General features: G+C 38.7%; 1 protein-coding gene across 6 annotated transcripts in view; it reads right to left on the bottom strand.

Annotated features, from left to right (window-relative positions):
* LOC131249049 (myosin-9-like) overlaps positions 1–17,980 on the bottom strand; it is a 67,329-nt gene extending 49,349 nt beyond the window's left edge. For all 6 annotated transcript variants that reach the window (XR_009172661.1, XM_058249611.1, XM_058249610.1 and 3 more), the window contains exons 1-15: positions 17,442–17,980; positions 5,220–5,348; positions 3,517–3,660; positions 3,258–3,403; positions 3,015–3,171; positions 2,800–2,858; positions 2,388–2,547; positions 2,095–2,244; positions 1,876–2,012; positions 1,635–1,781; positions 1,416–1,517; positions 1,226–1,283; positions 1,016–1,117; positions 359–396; positions 29–155 (exon numbers count right to left, since the gene is read on the bottom strand). Coding sequence is in view for 5 of the 6 variants with exons in the window: in XM_058249611.1 (XP_058105594.1) it covers positions 29–155; positions 359–396; positions 1,016–1,117; positions 1,226–1,283; positions 1,416–1,517; positions 1,635–1,781; positions 1,876–2,012; positions 2,095–2,244; positions 2,388–2,547; positions 2,800–2,858; positions 3,015–3,171; positions 3,258–3,403; positions 3,517–3,660; positions 5,220–5,348; positions 17,442–17,444 (1,659 nt within the window). In the remaining variant the exon portion in view is untranslated. The remainder of the gene's footprint in view (positions 1–28; positions 156–358; positions 397–1,015; positions 1,118–1,225; positions 1,284–1,415; positions 1,518–1,634; positions 1,782–1,875; positions 2,013–2,094; positions 2,245–2,387; positions 2,548–2,799; positions 2,859–3,014; positions 3,172–3,257; positions 3,404–3,516; positions 3,661–5,219; positions 5,349–17,441) is intronic.
* Between the last annotated feature and the right edge of the window lie 876 nt (positions 17,981–18,856).

The raw sequence follows: 18,856 nt of genomic DNA on the forward strand, positions 1-18,856 counted from the left end.
TTTTGCTCCTACAGGGACCAAAATTCACCTCGCCAGCATAATGAGCAACGGCAAAATCCGTGCGCGACAACTTTGGCTTAATAAAGCGTTTGTGAACTTTGAATGTCTGGTATAGCTTCTGAGCAAATGTTTCATATGTCGACTTCGGAAACATACTGGAAACCACCAAAAAAAAAGTAGTAATTAAGAAATAAAGATGAATCCCACAAAGATGAAACATAAACCCAGCATTTTGCAGACAAATTTATACAGAATTTCATCACTCTACGGCAACAGTCTCTAAAGAATTCAGATCATATTTCCTCAAAAAGAACCAGTAAGTAGATATCAGATCAAGGGTAAAGAAACACTATCATACCAGGCTTCATCGAGAAGAGCAATGATTCCTCCAGGTTTCTGCAAAAGGGAATAACATAGAGTAAAAACAAATGCAAAAAAGCAGCATACATCATCAAATGTATGTACATCAAATCCTAAAGCACTAGATGGAAAAAGATGCTTGTTGATCAATTCAAATTTGGCAAGTAACTCAAACAGATAAGTTATCATTCAAGTCAATATTCTATAAACGTCACATCAAAATGCAACAAGGAAACAGAAGACTCCTTGAGCCAACTCAGATAGCCTAGAAAAGTAGATAAAAATTTGCAATGGCGAAGCTGATCAAAGCGCAGCCTAACCAGAGTGACTTTTCAATTTGACTGAAGATGAAAAAAAAAAAAAAAAAAAGAGCAATTCAGAGTCATATCATGTTAGGGAATTATCTTAAAGGGCTCATGAATGAATAAAGCTAATCCTGCGCAATTTAACAATTTCCCTGGGAAACGTACTATAGAAAAATTAGCTAGGCCAAAGAAAAGGCGAATTCTTTCTTAGGCCAAAATAATGTGGGACTAAAAGTTTTGAGTTATCAAAATAACTTTTTCTAGTTCAATAAACTATGATGATAATTTTACAATAAGCCAGACCCATGTTTTCCAAAGCAACTATGAAACGGAAAATTTCAAGCCAAAACCTTTTCAATAAGATCCAAGACATCTTGGTTATCAACAAACTCTATGTAGCTCCAATCAATTTCCTCTTTGGTGTACTCTTCCTGCTCCATCTTAAACACATGCTGAAAAAGTACAGAATACATGCATCTTATATGTAACCAAAAAAATAATAAATAAATAAATAAAGTTAATTGTGACCTGCACATAAATGGTACAAAATGATGCCTTACCTGGTTGAAATGTTGTTGTAGTTTCTCATTTGTGAAGTTAATACAGAACTGCTCAAAACTGCATGGTGTGAAATATTGAAAATTAACTAGCTCAAAATATGGTTATAAAATATTAAAATAAAAACTAAAAAAGACAGGTAGAAGTGGTTTTTTAAGCTTTGGATTAATATTTTCCTTTAGTAAAGGTTACCTGTTGGTCTTAAAGCTTTCAAAACCATAGATGTCAAGGACCCCAATCAGAGACTTTGAGTTTGGATCTTGCCCAATTGAGCAATTAATTGTATCCACAAGCCTGTAGCAAAATGCTAAGCACTTTAATATCTGTTGTCCCTTGAGGTTCAAAAACCATATTCATGTAAAATGAGGAATGAAACCAAATAACACATTGTACACCATGTCAGCATCCTACCAGCCAAACAAACGGGAGTATATAGTCTTTGCTAAACCATCCCTACTAACTGTTGCACCAAGAGGATCAAGAGCTCTCTTAATGACTTCTTCAGGGGTTACCATCACACGCTTACAGAGTGCATCTTCCAAGCCCTCAGGATCACACCTGAAATAATTATAAAACACAAGGATTACCAGATAACCAGAACCCGAAAGAAAGCATAGGAAGTACTGGGATTGAAATAGAGTACTTATCATACATGAGAAGTTCAGCTGTCATTTTGAGATGGAATTTAGATTTGTCATCTTTCAGAACTGATGAATCGACTTCCTCCCCCTTTGTAAAATCAATATTACCAAGATGAAGAATGGCTGCAACAACTCTGAAAATGGCATCCTGAAAAGAACTTGCATCAGCGAATGGAATTTAGATTAGTTCACTTTTTCTAAATCAGAAAAGCAGTTAGCAAAAGCTATACCTGTTCCTCTTCACTGATTCCAACAATATCCATAGCTCTCCTTGTGGCGATATAATCATGGGCATCACTCACACCAACAAGCTCATAGCAATTCGATTGGTTAAGATAGTGAAAAGATTTAGGGTCTCCCAACTTATACTTTTCAATATCCTTGGAAGTTTAAAAAAGAAAAACAATAAAAACTCAGTCAGAAAACTATAGCCAAACATACATGCAGGATAGTGATGAATTCGTAAATGCCTAGAAAATAGAATATCTATGTAATGGGTAGTATCCATCGTGAAAACACTTACTGCTGGTGGCGCTGCACAAAGAAGGTAAAAGCAATGGTAGTTACGTTCAGGATCAGAAATCTGGCAAACACGAGATCTCTCAAGAAGGTAGGTTCTGATAGCTGCCCCGGATATCCTTCCATTCTTATCAAATTGGATCTCAACAAATTTACCAAAACGACTGCATCAGTATATCTAAAAGAACATCAGTACAATACAACCAATCAGAAATTACAGGAAATGTCGGACAAACATTAAAGACACCAACACCATGTTTCCAAACAAATGACAGCCACTCGAAGTGACAACTTGGAAAATTATAGAAATATTAAATGATTGGAAGTTCATTGTGGTACTAATCTATTGAACACCTCATTGGATTCAAAGAGCAACAGACATCACATAGAAATAAATGGTTAGAACAGTATCTGACCTGGAATTGTTATTTCTAACAGTTTTAGCATTGCCAAATGCTTCAAGAACTGGATTCGACTGCAGTCACATCAGTCAATAAAACGTCAAATTCACTAAGAAGTGACAGTTTCAATGTATTGCAAATGAAAATAAAGGAAAAAATCCATATAAAAGGATAGACAAAGCAAATTAAGCTATCTTGATTTACAACAAAAGTTAGCTCATGTATCTTACTTCCAGAACTTGTTGCTCCACAGTACGTCCTTCAGTTGCAACACGCCCACCCATATAGGCAAGATATCGCATAAGCATTTTTGTGGTTTCAGTTTTACCAGCACCACTTTCACCACTAACCAGAATGGAGTTGCTTTTTCCCTCATTAATCATTGCCCTGTTTCCAATGAATCGTATATGTAAAAAAGAACATTATAATGAAGAAACAATATGTTTCACTGCAAAACATGAGTATGATCTTACCTGTAAGCAGCATCTGCAACTGCAAATACATGTGGACTTAGCTCACCAAATCGTGCACCTTTGTACTGCTCCATCATGTGAGCATCATATAGATGAGGCAATCTTTGAAATGGATTAATGGCAATAAGAATATTTCCAGTGTAAGTCTGTACAATATCAAAGACAATATCAAGCACAGTCATAACCATAACAACAAAAGATAGCATTAGCTAAAAAAAAGCAAGGAAAAGGGGGGGAACAGAATCTAAGAACAACTCACGTAGATTTCATTGAGTCCATATCTAGTTGACAAGTTCTGCAGAACTCCAGGTTCATGCAAATAGGAGAGCTTAGTCATGTCATCAACTCCACCAGGAGGAGCTTCCATATCCTTTGGGTAAATTTTTGATAGATTTTCAACAACCTGAACAGGATCAATGTGAAATGTCTGTCAGGTGCTACATGGAGTTATTAAATCAATCAATCAACCACTGAATCTCAGAGTTGCAACTTGCAACTGACACAATAATTCCTTTTCTTATAGGTTATAGTCAGCTTTCAGTGGCAACTGATACTCTGTATTTGAAAGAAGCAGTGTAGCTGAGAACAAATATGAATGATTGGTTTCTCCATTTGGACAGTAGTAACTAAGATGGAACTGCACAAAAAGTAAATCTGGCCACTGAAGCTTCGTTTATTGGATAGAAGTGACTTTTCTCATGAAATAGATTGAATGGAAATAGGTAGAGAGAACAAATTCCTTGGGGGGAGGGGGGGGGGGGGGGGCGGGGGTGGGGAGGCGGCTACTGATATCAACAAAAGTCAGAAACACATGTTGATTGCATTAATAGAAGATAAAACCCATAGTAGGGCCTTAGGGCCAATTTTGACAAGTGTGGGATTGGCCAAGGGTTTGCAAAAGTGCATACAAATGCAGGGCACGGACTGGGGTTCTCAAAATGGCATTTAGGCGCCAAACGCCCCTTTGAAGGGTGCGCCAAACTGGCATTATGCACAAAAATTGTAAAGTCACTTTTGAGAAAATTAAAATATAAGTATACTTAAACACAATATGGAGGCTACAAAATCTTCTAAAAAGAGAAAGTGGAACAATGACGCTCAACTATAAAAATTGTGAAGCAGAATACTAGTTATAAACTCGTAATATGGATGTGTAAATAAGAATATCCCTCAAGCTGGTGCATAAATTTCATTAAACTTAGCTTGGAACAAATTCTTCCAGACTGACTTTGGCCAAATACTTTCTTAAACACATTGCATGCTAGTAGAAAGACCTCATGTTAGGAATAGATACTTCATTCTTAGCAACTTTTTTCTCAAACAAAGTGGCAGTCAACTATGATACACTCAATCATCTCATGGAAGACTTGATTACTAGCACTGTGAGGCATTGCCTAATTATCACAGCACAACTTCATCAGCCCTTCTACCCTGAATCCCAACTTATAAAAGTTTTCAAACACACTAGCTCACACATAGTTTGTGCCATAGCTCTATGCACTTAACTTGGCAGCTACATTTCTTACTTTTCCATGTAAGGAAATTTCCTCCTAAAATGTGTAGCATTCAGTGCTAAATCTCCGACAATACAGAGATCCAATCAGATCTCATTAGAACAGCCCTCAACAAGAAGATGACTGTTCGGACTATGGAAATTTCCCCATCCCAGAACTCCATTGAGACGCCTCAAAATACGTATCACTGCATCCAAATATAGCACCCTGAGAGCGATGGATTTTCTAAAGGAAAAATGTAAACTTCCAAGATAACAGTGCCATTTCAAGAAAACATCACATATAATCACAGACAGCAGGAATGAGTGAAGACTGGACCTTTTAAAATATAAACACATGCCTGTAGCTTTGAATCAGGGAGAATGTGCTACAGAAAATGAACATACGCCAGTTCTAACAGAAGTAAGCTAAAGGAATGTGCACTTGGAACCATAATCAGTCTACATACCGTTTTCCCATTAGCAGTCTGAATTTCAGCTTCTTCACCACTAATCCGAGAAACTTGCCCATCAACCCAGGCTAGTTCTTGATCTTCAACCCATACATGAGAACCCACTATAATGTTCACTCGAGTGCCCTGCAATGGTTAAAGTTTCATGCAGAAACCAGAACATTAACTAGTGTACGTAATTTTCTGAAATCAATAAGATGGTAGCCAATACACTGCATTCATACTGGCAAATGCATACACATCCACATCAGTTATACATAAACGCCTATTATCTTAAGTTAACAAATTACCAAGTTCCTAGAAGAGTAAGATGAAAAGAATCTTCACTACTTAGATGCAAAAACGTTGGTAAACAACAATGCCTAGAAGTTAAAAGATATTCAGACCCACCACATTACAATTCAATAACCTTACAGCATTTCTATTGATCTCTCCAAGTAGTTCTCTCTGCTTGAATTCATGTGTTCCATTGTGTGTATGTGTGTGTGTGTGTGTGTTTTCTTTCTTTCTTTTTCTTTTTTTCTTTTTTTTTTTGGTTTGGCGAGCAAGTAACAAAAATTTTATTAAGAGAAAGCAGAGAAATACCAAATGGGCAAGGCTGCCCCCATTGTTATCTCTTCATGGCATTGCTACTTTGTCAAACCATCCACATTTGTATAGTCGTCTTCTTATTTTCAATTATTTTGTGTTCTATGCTCCCATCAAAACATAATATCTACAAACATTTCATTTCAAATTTGAAGCCAGTCTATCATGTGCTTCTATTTTAATTTCTGAGAAACATTTATCAGCGGCAGTTTGGCTCATTACATATTAGGCATGATGTAAACGCACTAGGCAAATTTGAGGTACATTGCAAGGGCCTCTAGCACTGGACGACACCTGGAAACTCTAGGCGCTTTTTTGTTGTTTTTGAAATAATTTATATTATATGCAAAAATTCATTAATAGCTAAAGCTTTGAGACCAATTCTATGCTGATATACACACATACATACGCATATATATCATTTAAATGAGCTTAAAATTGATGCATACAGTTTCCAGTCCCTGAAACTTAACTCCCACTCAAGTATAATTTCATGTATGAAATGAATCATTCAAATAAAAAGTTCAATTACGAATTCGGAACTATATGGATCACGGAAAATAATCAATTAAGCAGTTAAACCACTCAAATGAATCAAATTATGATCCATAATCATAGAAGACCCAAATCCATCCCTAAAACTCCTTTTTAGTCTTCCAAAAATGTTTCAAAGAAAAAACACAATAATTTGGCAAATTTAGAGATGCTGGAGGTTTCCTTGGAAAGTTTAAGTTTCCAATTAACAAATAAATAAAAATGTCTTCCATTTGTTGCACATCACCAACGGAAGCACAAATAACTGACAAAAGATCGATCTAGTGATCCTAGAACATCAACAACAGAAAATGTATTGGAAAAATATATGGAAAAATTGTATTTCCAAGAACCCTAGATTTCTATCCAAGATGCATAAGGAATATGCATTTAATAAGGTAGGCGTGTATGCATCGTGCGTGTGTGTGGCTTGCTAGTGTTGAGGGCCAAATATTGCATATTATCCCCCATTTATAACATGGTTTTATGAACATGATAACGCTTAATGTTCTATAATCATGTTTGTGTTACAAGGTGAATTTAAGAGCTCGGATTGAAAAGGATGCTAAAAGCATAGATTTAAAGCTCAAGAATCACCAAAGTCAAGGATGGATCTTATGAGACCAAGAATGAAGAATTCACATGCCAAAGATCCAACAAATCCAAGTGAGGAATGAAGAGCATTGAAGACTCGAAGTGAAGAAAAGGAACCCTAAAAATCTGCCTCCTTCGACTAGTCGAAGATTCCTCAACTCGAACTCCAACAATAAAATCGTCTAAATTCCTGTCATCCTCAATCAGTCTAAGGTTACACAGACAGCACACGGACTACGTAAATTTGAGGCGGTTTTCGAATTTTTCTAACTCGGTGCGAAAGTTGGAGTTGCAAAACTATAAATAGGAGTCCCTAGGATGTTCCTAGGCATCTTCTAGGGTTTAAGGAGTGGAGCAGAAGGGTGGAGCTGCCGTCCGGGAGTTTTTCTTCTTCTTCCTTAGTTGATGTTTTGTTTAAGAGTTTTTAGTTCAGTCATGTCTATGGTTGGCTAAACCTCTTAGATAGGGCTAAGAGGTGAAGCCTGTAGCATGATTGGGATGTTTGCTTTGTTTTGATTTATGTTTTGTTGAACTCTCTTGGATTCCCGTTTGATTATGAAGGAATATTTTTAGTTTTTAATGGTTCGTTATGACAAATTACAATAGATCTGCGATAGTTTGAAATATCTTATTTTCCTGAATTGAGATTGTGAAATTAGGAAATCATGTTGTTGACCATCATCTCTTGGGCATGGTGGGATGATGGAATCCTTCCTAACCTTCACAATTCTCTTATGATTAGTTGTGGGATTGGAAAATCCTGTTGTTTGCCTTGTCTCCTGGGCATGTTTGGGTGATGGAATCACTTCCAAATCCTCACAACCCTCATCCATTGATGATTAGATCCATGAGAAGTTCAAAGATCTGACAAATCTCTTCTTACCAATTGGATAGGATAGGACTCTGATTCCAGTGGTGTCCTTGAATCAAGCAAGGCAGCCTCTCAATTGCTACAAGTGGATCCTTGGAAACCCTAGTTACCACCTTTGAATTTGTTAGTTTTAATCAGTTCATCACAATTACTCTCTCAATTAATCCAGATTTAGGTTTACATCTTCTTCGAGTTCTAGTTCTAGTTATTTTTAGAAGACACACAAGTTCAATCCCTGTGGATTCAACCTCAGTCTCACCAAGATTATTACTACATCGCGACCCTACACTTGGGGTTGTGAACAGCTAGTTAGCCTGATTTTTTGCTTGAAGTTAACTTCACACTGATGCTCACATAATGGAAAGCAGACTAGGCAACATTAAATCCACAACATAGCTGGTTGCAAGGCGAATCCAGGACCAAGGCGAGCCACTCAAGCATGGAAGAATTAAATCCTCAGAATATGATCGACGAGCAACTTAAGTGAAGTGCCAACCCAAATTTCCAAAACAAGATAATTCGAACTTCTTCTTCTTCCTTTTCTCTCAAAGGGAATTCAAGTTCATTTCATTCAACAACCTTTTTTTTTTTTTTTATTAGCTTGTTAGTACACCCCACTGTCAGTTCACACTTCACTGTTAGCCACCCCCACTAGGGATCGATACCAAGACCTCAGTGTTGAAACAAGGTATCTTTCACTCAGTCTACCACTCAATCAAAGGGAATTCAAGTTCATTTCATTCATCAACCTAACTCCTTATAATGCATAGCAAGTATTTATACTAAACCTAAAACCTAATCAATATACCCTTCATTCTCTATCCTAGTTCTAATCTAAGCCCTTCATTCTCTATCCTCCTCGGTCAAATAGCATAGATACGAAAAATTGGTTCCTTGTGGACCATGATCATGGTTTGTTAGCGATGCTCAGTGTGACAAGTTTGGGCACTTGGACACTGCTACTTTATAGGATTTTGTCATGCTAACACTTAGGGACACTTGGACACTCTTGGACATGACATAACACTTCAATATTTATATGGACAAAGTGTCCTAGTGATGTCATCGAAAAGCACCTTGAGTTTGACACTTGACATGAGGCTTCCAATCATTTTTCTGCACAAATTTCGCTTTTACCTTCATCAATTCTTTTTTGTTATGTAATTTTGTTTTGTCAAGCCAAAGATCTCCCCCTCTGAGCCCTCGAGATTGCCACCATTCTCTTGTTCTTGAAGATTACCCATAAGGACTTCCTCTCTCTTCCTTTCTACACTCCAATTCATTCCATTATAGATACCATGACCCATATAACAAAAAGTACATGCTTTCATGTTCTTTTTGTTCTTTTGCTTACGTTTTAAAGTGATGTTCATAAGAATTGCTAGTTCTTGAGATAACTATTCATGATTTTTTATGTTTTATTAATCAATTGTTTGCTAGTTTAAACTACTAGTAATTTGTTTCTATTGGAACTGCATGAATAATCTTTCTAATTTCTCTTGTATTTAATGATTGCATTGCTTATTTAATTTTTTTTATTTACTTAAGTTATTATTTATCTGTGTATAGGAGTGTCCCTGTGCCTAGATTTTTTTAAGTTTGTCGTGTCGGACACTTTTGCACTCATGACTCCCCGCTAAAAGACGCTCATACTCTAGTTTTTATTTTAAGAAAGCTTTAATACGAAGTATATGCCGTCATAACTATCATAACGGATTATTGTTGATACAAACACAGTCCACAATGTAATTTGATCTCCTTTGACAACCATCCATTCTTAATCTATGTTTGCTTGAGATTAGAATACATCCATCACTGACGAATTTTTATCAACCACAACCTCACTATGACTCCCATTGAACCAAATCAGCTTCCTTGGTGACTTCCTCACAACCAACTAGGATGCGCCATCATTGTTGATATAGTGCCTTTAATCTAGTGCAATGATGTTCGGTCGACTAACGAATTCTTGGGTCGATCGAAGCACACTCTGATGTTCTCAGTCAAACGAGATCTGTTTCGGTTAACCGAGAAACTCTGTTGATGTCTCAGTCGACCAAAGGTGCAACTGAGTAGAATGCATAAGTGCACAGTTTTGTTTCTAATTCTGTACGTGGGTTATATAAACTGGGTTAATATAGGATTAGGGTTAATGAGATCGAGAGAGCTTGTGAGTCAAGGGTTTTGAGAGGGAGAAAACTAGGGTTTTCACATATGTAACTTGTTCCATCTCTTGTAACTCTTTGTTCATAGTGGATTGTTTGTCGCTTGGTACTGTGGTTTTTTTGAATTATAAAGGTTGAAGATGAAAATCATCCTAATTCAATAAGTGCAACACCCACTCATTGGGAAAGCGAAACATCTTGAATCGATAAAAAAAGAGGATTGAGAAGAACTTGATCGAAGGGCAACTAGCACAATCCAATTGTGCTTGGCCAATGAAGTCCTGTATAATGTCATTGATGAGAAGACCACCGCGGGCCTATGGGCGAAGTTACGAAGCATCTACATTTCGAAGTTGCTCTCCAATCAGCTATATCTGAAGAGATAGCTATACAATTTGAAGATGGCGGAAGGGTCAGATCTCTTTGAGCACATCAACGCCTTCAACAAACTAATTTGCAAGCTGACAAGCAGAGAGGTGAAGATCGATGAAGATTGAAGAAGACAAAACCCTAATTTTATTAACGTCTCTTCTGGATTCCTGCGAGTATCTGGCGGATACTTTGTGCCATAGTAGGAATACCTTCGACCCTGATACCATCGTTATCTCATCCCTTCAGTTGAAGCAGTTGAGAAAGAATATCAATGGGTAAGGCACTTCTACGGGTGCACTGGTTGTCAGGGGAAGATTGTCTGAGCAAGAGGAGGGGAAGTCACGATCGAGGTCCAAGTAAAAGGGCAAAGGAAAGTTGAAGTGTTGGAATTGTGGCAAAACAGGACATAGGAAGGACTATACAAATCCCAAAACCTAGAAGGATAAGAAATCAGATGATTCACCGAAGAAGGTCAATTCAGCGGAATCCAGCGAGGGCATGAGTGGTTATGACGTATTGTCTGTGTCCAAGGTCGGACACTTATGTAAATAGTGGATTTTGAATACAGTGGCATCATACAACATGTGTCCTCATTGGAGTTAGTTCACCACGTACAACGAGTATGATGGCGGTCTGGTTCTTATGGGTAGCGATCATACATGTAAGATGATCGAAATTGGTTTGGTTCGCATCAGAATGTATGATAGGGTGGATCGTACTCTAACCGGTGTGAGGCACGTTCCGAATTTAAAGAAGAATTTGATATCTCTGCAAGCTCTTGAGGTACTCGGATGCAAATTCGTCGGCTACGAATGTGTCCTAAAAGTTTCTAAAGGGGCACTCACAGTTATGAAGGCACAGCAAAGCGGAAACCTTTATAGGTTGATCGGAAGCACTATATCGGGCGAAGCTGCAACGTCTATAGCGGAATCCACATCAACACATGTGTGTCATGAGTGCCTAGGCCACATGAGCGAGCGCAATATGAATGTACTTCTTAATCATAGTTTGATTCCTAGCTTTAAAAACTTTGATTTAGACATATGTGAGCATTGCATATACAGGAAACAATCAAGATGGAGTTTTAAAACAAGGAAGCATGTTAGTAAATGACAACTTAACTATGTGCACTCGGATGTGTGGGGGTCGTCAATTGTTGTTTCTAGATGAGGGTCATCATTCCTTGTCACATTCGTTAACAACTTCTCTAGAAAGGTTTAAGTTTATTTCATGAAACATAAATTCGATGTTTTCGCCACTTTCAAAGTATAAAAAGCAATGATCAAAAAGCAGACAGGGCAAAAATTGAAAATTATGAGGACAAACAACGGCAGAGAGTTTACATCCAAGGAATTTAATCAATATTGCAAGAATTAGGGGATCATGAGGCATAAAACAGTGAGGCACATACCAAAGAAGAATAGTGTGGTTGAACGTATGAATCGGACTCTTTTAGAAAGAGCCTGAAGTATGTTAAGTAATGCTAGATTAGGCAAGGAGCTATGGGTTGAGGCCTTTAAAGCGGCTTGTTATTTAATGAATCGATCACCGTCTGCGCCGATTGATTGTAAAATTCCATAGGAAGTATGGAGCAATCAGGAAGTTTACTATTCAAGGTTGCAGATTTTTAGTTGTGATGCTTACTCTCATGTTTCATTAGTTGAGAAAGATAAGCTAGGCCAAAGGGCTAAAAAGTATACTTTTGTTAGCTATGGAGATGGCGTGAAAGGATATAGATTGTATGACCAGGTTTCACGCAAGATCATATTTAACCGGGACGTTAAGTTTGATGACGGTTCTTTGTTCCACAAGGACGAGTACAAGGAAACAAAAAAAAAATAACGATTGATGTTGGAACACTTGAAGAAGCTGAGCCGCAAACAGAGAGACAAGAAGAGGTGGTTGCACCACCTATTAGGAGAAATATACCAAGGGATCGCAGAGTACTGTTGAAATACAGGGTTGACTCAAATGTTTGCCCTCATTACGGATTAAGGGGGTCCGTCTACTTTCTAGGAAACATTAGAAGACAGATGCAAAGAAGTGGATGGCGGTGATGCATAATGAGATGGATTCTCTATATAAGAACAAAACGTGGAAGTTAGTGGAGCTACCCGTTGGGTGAAAAGCAATCGAGTGCAAGTGGATTTTCCTTAAGAAATGGGATAGGTAAAAAAGCGAGACTAGTTGTGAAGGGCTGTACTCAAAAAGAAGGCATCAACTTCGATGAGATATTCGTGCATGTGGTCAAGCAAGTATCTATCATATTCATATTAGCATTGGTTGACCAATACAATCTAGAATTAGAACAATTAGATGTGAAGACTGCGTTTCTACATGGGAAACTAGAAGAACAGATCTACATAAAGCAACCTAAAGGATTCGAGGTATAGGGAGCGGAGAATAAGGTTTGCAGGTTAAAGAGGTCGTTGTACTGCTTGAAATAGTCGCCCAGGCGGTGGTACAAAAAGTTTGATTCTTTCATGTTGAGCCAGTGGTTTATCAGAAGTAAGTTTGATCATTGTGTCTACTTCAGATCACTAAGTGATGGCAAATTCGTTATTCTAGTATTGTATGTTGATGATATGCTTATTATCAACCATAGCATGTCTGAAATCACCATATTAAAGGCTCAGTTATCCAGGACATTTGAGATGAAAGATCTGGGGGCTGCAAAAAGGATTTTTGGCAACGACTTACACAGAGACAGGGAAAGGAGCAGGATATGGTTGTCTCAGGAAAAGTATCTTGGGAAGGTCTTGGACAAGTATGGACTTGCCACGCTACTTACTTTTGGCTTTCTTCAAAGCAATGTACTAAGACAAATGAAGAAAAGTGGTATATGTCTCGTGTACCCTTCTCGAGCACGGTTGGCGGTCTTATGTATGCCATGGTTTGTATTAGACCAGATATTTCACATGCAGTGGGTGTTGTGAACATATGCACATCAAACCCTGGCAAGCAACACTAGTAGGCAATGAAATGGTAATTTCGTTAAGTAGGAACGACGTCTTGACATTCAGTAAATCTGAGGAGAGACTCGTAAGTTATATGGAAGCGGATTATGTTGGTAATGTGGACAATAGAAGGTTGACTTTTAATTACTCGCTTGTGTTAGCAGGTGGCGGGATCAGTTGGATGTCAAAGCTTCAGTCTATAATTGCCCTTTCCACAACCAAAGTGGAATATATGGCAATGACGGAAGCATTCATGGAGGTTGTTTGGTTAAAAGGAATGATAAATGAGTTGGGGTTTCATCAAGAAGTCGTACATGTGCATTGTGACATTAATAGCGAAAGCACGATCAATTTGGCGAAAAACTCGATGTACCATTCCCGGACTAAACACGTTGGTGTTCATCATCATTTTATCCAGCAGTTACTAGAGGAAGGCGCTGTTACTCTCAAGAAGATTCACATTAGTGGAAATCTGGTGGACATGCTTACGAAGGTGATTCCTGCAGAGAAGTTCATGTTTTGCTTAACTTCTCTAGGCTTAGCAAAGAAAGAATGAAGACGAAGTGTGCACGAGAAGCAACGATGATGGTGCTACTATGAAAAAGAGTAGAGATGGTGATAGCAACTTAGAACAATGGAGCTGGAGGATTAAGCCATGGTGGATATTATTAATATAGTGGCTTTAATCTGGTGTGGTGTTGTTTGATCGACCGAAGAATTCTTGGGTCGACCGAAGCACATTGATGTCCCGGTCAACCAAGATCTGTTTTCAATTGACCGAGAGACTTTGTTGATGTCTCGGTCAACCGAAGGCGCAACCAAGCGGAATGCGTAAGTGCGCAATTTTGTTTATAATTTTGTACGAGGGTTATATAAACCAGATTAATATGGGATTGGGGTTAATGAGATCGAGAGAGCTTGTGACCCAAGGGTTTTTAGAAGGAGAAAACTAGGGTTTTCACATCTGTAAGTTGTTCCATCTCTTTTAATTTTCTGTTCATAGTGGATTGCTTGTTGCTTTGTGTAGTGACTTTTTCCCACAAGGGTTTTTCCATGTACAATTCATGTATTCTCCATGGTTGCTTGAATTTTTCTTTCCCTATTGCATTTTGTGATTCCGTCTAAGGTTGCTTCCATGCTGAACAAGTCTTGTTATGGCTCGTCGTGTCCCCAATAATCATGTCAACATCTTCGGGTTCTTCAATAAAATCACGCTCTATACTCAATAGGTCCCTCATCAAAGATTAGACCTTGACTCCTTGACTAAAGTCCATATACTTGTTGGGATCCTTGTCAGAGAATGATCCTTGTTGAAGTCCATGTACACATCCAGCTCCTTGTCGAAGACGAGAGTTGTGTTAAGATCCAACGCTCCAACATGTACATCAGGCACCACTTCTTAAATGAAGAGATCCATGAAGGTTTGTGGGATCTTAGAGACAGTAAAAGGGCTAAGATCTTCCACCCAATCATGTGCATTGTTTAATGGACTACGACGTAGGTTGCTAGACTAGCGGCCAATGACACCAAATCTTCAAGTGTCAAGTTGCTTGATGCGCTCAACAATTTATATGCTTGTCATTGTAGCCATTTGATCTCATTGCATTGAGCCATTGCCTTGACGAGCATGAATAGGTAATGTCGTATGAATTGATTTTGGGAAAATTGTGGCGTAGATTCAATGATTGGTTGGTGGATGGTGGCAACTGTGATTTTGAGTGATGAATAGGTATGGTCGTGATGGGGTGCACGGCTTGGGTTCATATGGTATGGCAAATTGTGCCGAAAAAGGGAATGGAAATGGAAACAAAGTTGTTAGGGGTGAGGTTACCATTCGGAATTCATCGAATATATAGCATTCAAGGCTATAGTCAACCCCTCAAAGATCTTCTATGTTGATCCTCCAACCTTGATCCTCCAACCTTTTCGCAAACGGTCGTCATGTGTTGTTACAACTCTCCAACCTCTGAGAATATTTACGCAAGTCAAACAAATCATCAAACACTATCTGCACATCTCCAAACACCTAGCGTTCAAAGGAAACATACACCAAGCTTACAACTCGTTGAATAAAATTATGGGATTTGCAATTTCCTACCCATACTGATCTAATCAAGCAACCTATCGTATACCAACAAAAGTCAAAATAGGAAGAAAATACACATCACCATTAGCTACAAGTGAGAATTCTAGACCCTGGAAAGCAGCTCAAGAACAAAATAATAAAATCTTCCTGAATTGAGGGATCCACATGCGACACAAGAGAAGATCCAATCCAATTTCCAAAACAAGAGAAGGGGATTCCAAGCAAACCTTCTACTACCTTCTTCCTCAAAGAGAAGTTTCCTTTTATCCAACTATGGAATTCCTTACATTGCTCTAATAAATTTCAACCTAATCAATCAAGACCCTTCATTCTCTATCCCAATTCTAACGTCAGCCATACAATGATTAATATGAAGTAAAATGCTAAAGTGCCCTTAATACTAAGGGGGCGTTTGGCGTAGGGTATTAGATGGGATTAAGTGGGATAGATTTGCATTTAGTTACGTGCAATTCCATCCAACATTTGGAGAGGATGGGAAAGGTTGGGATTAGGTGGGATGGAATTGCATTTAGTCCCATGGAATTGCAATTAGTCCCATGCCGGATTTCCGTGGATTTTGAAGTCCACTACACATGTGGGGCCCACATTGATGCATGCGTTTATCCTTGTCGTCCATCCATATACACCATTTACACATGACATTCTGGTTATATATGTGTACAAGTGAACGACATCCGTTGTGAATTTGGTCCGTTGATTACAATTCCATGGTCCACCAAACATAATTTTGCTTAATCCGGTGTTTTCCTGTAGCAAAAATTCTATCCCAAACATGGGATTGGATGGCTACAATACCATGGTATTTCCATATATGCAATCATTGTGCAATAATGATGTTAATCCCATCTAATACAATTCAGTACCATTCAATTCCACGGACCAAACACGCCCTAAGCAAATGAAGTAAGGTAGGATTTACATTGTAGATTGAAATGCGGCTCGCCATGGGACTGGACCCTATAAGGCTCACCCCATATAGGTTCATGTTGGTCAATTTTGGTCCTATATTATCAATACAGTGACTTGTTTTGTTTTCGGACTGAAAACATACTACCTGGATGACCCTGGGAGGTCTCAGATGATATTCAAAGCCACCAAGTAGGTTCATCATAGATATAGTGACTTGTTGGGTGGCACCAGAGATGGAAGCCACAGCATCACTAATTGGTGGAAATCCAATTTCTGCCAGCCAGTGACACCCGCAACAACAGTGAGCCCCCCGATGAATGGCCTGGATGCGTATAGCTCAAGAAGATGGTGGAGCAGCTGACCAATGGCTCTTTTCGCCCACTTAATTGACACCCAGATGCAGTGCCCAGTAGGACCTACAAGTGACAAGACATTTGCTGTCCTCCCAGGTATATACAATGATTCACATGCATAGCTTCAGAAATCTGGTTCATTGTGGACCATGATCATTGTCTGTTTGGTGGTGCTCAGTGCGCCGAGTTTGAGCCCTGATGCAGTACGCATCAGGAAGGCTCAGACATCCCATGGTAGTGCCATTTCAGGACGTGTGCTGCATGTAAAGCACATGGGGGCCGAGCAAATAGCAGGCATGTAGTTGCCTATTGAAACATCAGATTAATAAAGCAAGAGTTCATCCCATTTATAAAAAATAAAAAAATTATAAAAATTATAATTTTTTTTTATAAAAAAAAAAAAAAAAAAACACTTTAACTTGTACGGCATTATCGCAAGGAGAGAAAATCAAGAAATTTCTTACTACATTAAAATCTAACTAAGATAAAGAGTGGAAAGGTACAGTCATCTAGAAAGATGGCGGATCTACATAAATGAATTTGTCGCAACAAGTAATAATAATAATGAAAACTCAAACCTAGATTGCGAATGACAACAGAAAAGAAAGTGGCATTATAACCTAAGCGTAGTCAAATTACGAGTGCGTTTGGTTGCACCAAAGATCATGAGATTTTGCACCAAATTAGACTGATTAATCATGATATTTGGTGCAACCAAACGCACCGTAACCAAGAAGAGGAATCCAATGCATAAGCAAAACCTACTTACCATCTTCAACTACCGAAAAAAGCCGACCTGTGTAGAGATTTCACGTTCGAGGAGCAAATCGTTTCAATTGCAGGATGTAAATGTCAGAAATTCTCCCGAAATCAAGCAACTCCGAAGCTACAAATCATCGAATCCGCCTTCAAGATCGCACCGGCAATGCATTTCTTCCGTACTTCTGCAGAGGAAAGATTCGTGGACGGTTCTTCCATTCGACAATGGCAGCGCATTGCCGGAACAGGGCGAGATCGCACCGAGGAACGTACCCTCGAGATTCGGAGAGGGAAAGAACGGAAAAAGAGAGAGAGAGAGAGAGAGAGAGAGAGAGAGAGAGAGAGAGAGAGAGAGGAATGAGAGAGAAGATTGTTGGAGTGTGAGATTTCCGAAATGCAGTTTTCTGTTATCTCCTTTTCTTCCTCCATTTGTAAATCGTGGCGTAGCGTTTGTGGTCGCGCCATTTTTCAACTTCAGCAAACGCCGCTTCTCTCGAGCTTTGGTTTCCAAATTCTCGGAAATTCGTGGCTCTTCTCTTTTTCTTCTTCTCTTCTCTCTCTTATAACTAGGAATCAGGCGCTCGAGTCTTTATTATCAGCTGCATTCAAAGAGAAAAACTTTGATGCTCTGGCGGAGTATGATAGATGATACTCAGGCAATTATAAATTACTCAGATTTTGCGTAGATGGAATTCAAATAATTCAAATTAAACTGTCCAATTTGTAACTTCTATATTAGATGAAAAATAAAAAATAAAAAAATTATGCTTATTTGGTGAGATGACTATCTGATTTGTGGACATTTATCCAACTATTTAAATGAAAATAATCAAATGAAAAAAAAACTTTCAGCGTTCTTTCCATAAGCATGTGTTCAATAATCAGAGGCTATTATTGTTCAAATATTCTAATTTCCGGATTTTGATTCATATATGCTATGTAACACAATTTAGTCGGTTAATATGTGCTACGTATGCAATTGCCTGTGTATCGTTCATCACGCACAGCCGGAGCATCAAATAACTCCACGCGCTTATATGGTACTGGTACCACTACCAACCCAGCTTGTAGCGGTACTGGGATCTCGTGGGGCCCACATCAACTGTACATCAGATCCACACCGTCCATCAGATGAAACCTTCCATTTTACGTAACTAGGAAAAAATAAGACCGAATTGATACTCATGTGGGAAATAACTTAAGGAATAGTTGGTAGGGGATGCTCAACCAATAAAACCTAGGGCTGAAAGTTGGGCAGGTTTAACCCGACCGACCCGTGACTGACTCGACATTGGGTTGGGCTCGGGCAAGATGTATCGAGTCCGATCTCAAGCTTGGGCTATGCAAACACCGACCCAATAAAACTTAGGTCGTGCTTGGGTTGAGGTCTCAGGTTGCCCGGCCCAACCCGAAACAATCAATATG

This window comes from Magnolia sinica, chromosome 6 (genome assembly GCF_029962835.1).
Source record: "Magnolia sinica isolate HGM2019 chromosome 6, MsV1, whole genome shotgun sequence".
NCBI classification, from domain to species: domain Eukaryota; kingdom Viridiplantae; phylum Streptophyta; class Magnoliopsida; order Magnoliales; family Magnoliaceae; genus Magnolia; species Magnolia sinica.